At 43.6% G+C, this 5,292-nt stretch overlaps 1 protein-coding gene across 1 annotated transcript; it reads left to right on the plus strand.

Annotated features, from left to right (window-relative positions):
• Positions 1–614: 614 nt before the first annotated feature.
• LOC143926800 (olfactory receptor 6B1-like) lies at positions 615–2,749 on the plus strand. The gene is made up of 2 exons (XM_077450847.1): positions 615–732; positions 1,809–2,749. The coding sequence occupies exons 1-2, from the start codon at positions 615–617 to the stop codon at positions 2,747–2,749; spliced, it is 1,059 nt and encodes a 352-aa protein (XP_077306973.1).
• Positions 2,750–5,292: the final 2,543 nt, after the last annotated feature.

A 5,292-nucleotide genomic window follows, 5' to 3' on the forward strand; every position in this document is an offset into this window, starting at 1 on the left:
GTCACAGATGGGTGATAGGGCACGGTCACTGATGGGTGACGGGTGCACCGCTGACGGTCACTGATGGGTGATGGGTGAGAGGGCACGGTCACTGATGGGTGACGGGTGATGGGTGACAGGGCACGGTCACTGATGGGTGACGGGTGCACCATTGACGGTCACTGATGACAGTCTCTTATGTGACAGGTGCACTTTATGGGGTTGGCTGTGATGACTGATGGGTGACAGATGACAATTGGGGGGGTGATGGGACAAGTGTTGTATTTGATGCAGACACTACAGAACACAGATCTGTAACTCACTGCTCCTGGCTCTTCTCTCTTCACACTGCAAACGGTGTGTAAGGAGGGAAGAGCCGGTAACAGGTAGTTACCGGTCTGTGTTTACATTTAGTGATCAGCTGTGAAAGGATAACAGACGATCACGTGGTAAACAGCCACCGACCAACTGCTGTTTACCACCGTTAGTGACGAGCAGTGTTCCCGGGAAAACACGCTGCCACCGACGTGCACGCGCAGCACACTTGCGATCGCACATATACGCTGTGCAAAGTGGGGAGGTACCATCTGTGATCGACCGTCACTTCATCGCGGCCGATCACGTGGTAAACAGCCATGCCCAATGGCTGTTCACCCTCGTCAGTGACGAGCATTGTCTCGGTGACACGCCTCCACCGACCTCATATGACTCCCTCCCAGAACGAGAGCCGCGCCGCCCAGCCGTCATATGATGGTAGGCGTGCGACAAGCGGTTAATTGTTGTACTAAAACACAATATATGTTAATTTCAAGTGACTATTATGTAAAAAATAATCTTTTGCGTTATAGTCCAATAATTATTAGTGTCTTTCAAAGTCCCTTGAAGAAGCCATCACTGGCGAAACATGTTGGGAGCAGACACTACAGTACCAGCCTTTGCCTAATATATTCAAGTTGACCATATTGTGAACATGTGCATATTACTAATTATCATGTTTTTACTGTGTGTCAATTAAAGTTTGTACATTTTAATACTTTGATGGATCTTTTTTGTGGCACCGCTATAATCCCATTATTAATTCATTCCACTTATACCGAGGAATGTTTTTAAGGGCATACCTCTTGCACCCAAGATCTGCTGCTGGTTAATGAACTCCAGGCAGAGATATGAGGGCTGTATGGGAAGTACTGCAAAAGTGGGCATAACTTTTTTTTAGAACTTACATAGGTTGTCCAAATCTCTTTCCCCTATAGTAACAATCCTTCTTCTTCTTTTTCATTGCAGGTAAATAATGGATTTCAAGTTACACTAATAACATGAAATTTGAACAACCTATGTAAGTTAATTTAAAAAAATGTATGCCCATGTTGACTTTTGTTACAGCCCTCATATAAATATCAATAACATAAAAAAAAGTTGTGTGTTCGTTAAAGGAAAAGTAGGCTCTTTTGGCCCTACTTTTCCTTAATGAACACGCAACATGCCCTGCCAAAAGAAAAAACCTTGGGGATCACAGGTGTGCTCTTCATTCTGAACTTCTGTGACCTGTATTCAGCGGACAGCAGGCTGAAGCCGGCTGGAATTCAAATTCAGATACCCGCTAAGTTTTCCAACTCTTGTGCAGTGGATTGGGTCATCCTCAGACCAAATGGTCACCTTGGCTCAGCTTGAATTCTGCTGGTGGGTTATTTAGTTCCAATAATAAATGGATACATTGTAAATTGCCTTTCAACTAAGTGCATGGGCACTGACAACTAATGAAATTTTGGCTATGGATACCCTCTAACCCTCATTCATTCTCTCGCAGCTATAACTGCAGCCTTGACCAGTCAATATGAACAAGTCGGACGTCTTTTACTTTGTCCTCACCGGTTTTCCTGGCCTCCCCGAGAAGTTCTACCCTGTTGTTGGAACGATGATCTTCTTTGTGTATGTCACCTCCCTGTGTGCTAATGGCATTGTAATAGGGTTAGTTACACTGAAAGGTCACCTCCACCAGCCAATGTACATCATCATTGCCAATTTGGCCATCTCCGACCTTCTCTATGACACCTCCACTTTGCCAAAAATGATTTCCAAGTACTGGTCTGGTGATGGGACGCTTTCATTCATCGCGTGCTTTATCCAGACACCTATCGTGCACACCCTGAACTGTGTGGACTCGCTAACCATTACGCTGATGGCCATTGATCGTTATGTCGCTATCTGTAAGCCGCTTAGGTATAATTCCATCATCACCAATCCATTGACCCTAAAATTGTGTGCAATCATGTGGCTGGTTTGTTTTGCCATTGGGATGTTCATCGCAAGCTGGGCCCTGCCACTTCCGTATTGTGGGCCCAACAAAGTCAGGGCCTTCTACTGTTCTCTCTCAAAAGTCGCTATTTTGTCATGTGCGGACTCATCTCGTGTTAGAAGGGACGGTTTCTACACTGGAATAACCATGCACATGGGTCCCCTGTTATTTATCATATTATCTTACCTAATTATTATTGCCAATATTTGGATGACTACCCATTTTAAAAACTGGCAAAAGGTGTTAAACACTTGCATCCCCCATTGGTTTGTCATCACGTTGTTCTATATCCCCCGCATTGTTGAATATTCCTATAACCAGTATGAGCTCTTCCCCCATCCAGACCTCAATGTCCTGATCGTTTGCCTTTACACCTACGTGCCACACTTCTGCAGCCCAATGATATTCTGTTTAAGAACCAATGCAATTAGGAAGACCTTGGGAAAAATTGTTCAACAATTGATTCATGGATAAACGTGAAATATAGGCACATAGACTTCTCAACCAGTCTCAGCCCCTGTACACACGGTCGGAGCTTTCCACAACCAAATCCGTCGGATTTTGTCCATCGGATCTTGTCCGAAACTGTTGCATACACACGGTCGGACAAAGTTGGTGAAAAATCAGATCTTTCAGAACGTGATGACGTAATTTCGTTACGATGGGACTACGTTCAGGCTAGTAGCCAATAGCTTTGATGTAGGAATTTGATCTGAGCATGCGTGGCACTTGGTCCGATAAAAATGCTCTACACATGATCGGATTAGGTCCGACCGGCCCAGTTGGTCAGGAAATATTTCCAACATGTTGGAAAATTGGGTCCGACGGAGATTTGGACGGAATCAGTCCGATGCATACCACACACAGTCGGATTATCCAACGACACGGTCCGATAGGACACATTCCGACGGATTCTCCGACCGTGTGTACAAGGCTTCAGAGTCTTGTTGTTATATCATTATTATTAATATTATAATTATTTGTTTGTACGACCCTTTGGAAGATGTTGGAGCTATAACAACATCGTACAAGTGAGAGACGAACAAATGGAATCCGCAAACATGATTTCACCTATACTGAGTGTATTGGAACTGATTCTCTCAACATTGTACCCAATGGTGTTAATTCCATTGGAATGATTGTTTGTTCCCAGTTAGTCCTATAAATAGGGAATCCTCCGTGGCTTTCTTATCCTGATTGGAGGGCAGAGAATGAGGAGGAGGTTGGAGGATGAGCTCAACGTTCAGAGCGAACGTTGGCTGTTTGGCCGATCCCTGGACTTTTTAATTGTTGAGAGGGAGCCAAACATCACGTATGGTAGTGGTACAAATACTGCTACCATACATGGCGGCTTCCGTCAATGAAATCACCCATTCCTAAACTGGCCAGGCATCCCTGGTTATGTAAACAAAGGGGTGGAGTTAGCGGGACATCTGAGGTGACAAGATGGCTGCTTAGAACAAAATGGCTTCATTATGAAAATGTTAATGTTAGCTTGTTTCTTATCTTACATGTACACTGGCATAATGCAGAAATTATTCTGATGACTACTGAGAACCTGTGGCAAAGCAAGTTTTCTGGAAACCCATCCAGACAGTTATTTTCTGAATGACATCCAAAAGCCACAAGAAATAAACATCCTTCGATGGTGACTTCTTGAAGAACCATAATCACAAGACAATTAACTCTAAGCTTGCTGTAGATCTTATTAAGGTTTGATTGGTCAACTTATATCTTGACACAACCTACCTTACACACGTCATTTTGTGTATTTAGTCGGAAGCATCAAAGATTAATGCAGATCAACTGACTCAAATTTACTTGATCCTGTCTGGTCTCTATGTAGCTACATATTATCCTTGAATTTGGTATCACTAATTAACAAGCGTCAGGTATTTGTTCCGGGAAGCGAAAGATTCCACGACACATCACTGACCAAATATGGCCACATTGGGCAATGTCACTAGCCGAATCATGGCCATGGACGTGGCCATGATCGTCAATGACGTCTCCCGGGAAGACCCTGTCCCTTTGTTTACTTTAGATGTTATTTGCCAGCCCAGGCGCCTCCCATCTGGTTCCTGCAATGTGATTGAGATGGGACACTATATGCTTGTAGAATGGGAGGATTCACCCATCTTGGTTACTTGCATACCCCCAACCAAAAGCCATCCTCCAGAAATAAATGAATGTTCACATGGTCAGCTTTTTAATGCTTTACTGCACCATGAACAGAGTTCCTCCCAAAACACAAGTACACATCTTCCTCCTTCCATCTGACATTAGCATTACTGTACAGTCAGAACTTAATATTGACTTGGGGATGCCGAACAGCACTTACACTTTCCTCAGCTGTAGGCTCTTAGATGGGTTCTCCAATGCGGGCCTATACTGGGCTACCCTGAAGGGCATACTCGGCTTGGGCTATAACTTACATAGTGATGTTCTGTAGCCTGTCTTTTCCCATCAACCTTTGCTCTAAAGTACTTCTTTCCCTAAATTATAAGGAAAAAGACTACCCTCCCGCCCCCCCACAGTACCCACCTATGGGTGGGGTTTCCATAAAGGGGGTACTAATCACTGCTTACAGATTTGTTGGGTTTGGCCATCTTTTTTCTCTTGGCGGGTCCGCTTGGAAGAAAACCTCCAGGTCTTCAGGAAAAAACTCAAGACCTTCCTCTACCTTCTTCTAGAAGCTGGACAACAAAGCTCCACACAGTGCCTTGAGGCAATTCAGTTTGCTTTGTGCGCTATATAAATTATTCATTCATTCAGTTGTTTATCTTCATTGACATGAATAAGCATCTCTGAACAACATGAATGATGCTGGATTTATATTGGGGGGATTTTTTTTTAAATTAAAAAACATGTTAAAAGCTGTGTGTGTGTGTGTGTGTTTATTTACTTTTCACTTTTTTTTTGTGAATCAGTGGGGACACTATTTACCCCTTACTCATTCACAAGAGTATTGTTAAAGAGGAAGTAAACCCTGATGGGTGTTACTCCCTCTTTTATTC

Source organism: Lithobates pipiens, unplaced genomic scaffold (assembly GCF_037356315.1).
Source record: "Lithobates pipiens isolate NorthernLeopardFrog02 unplaced genomic scaffold, aLitPip1_a1.2 Scaffold_23, whole genome shotgun sequence".
In the NCBI taxonomy this organism is placed as follows: domain Eukaryota; kingdom Metazoa; phylum Chordata; class Amphibia; order Anura; family Ranidae; genus Lithobates; species Lithobates pipiens.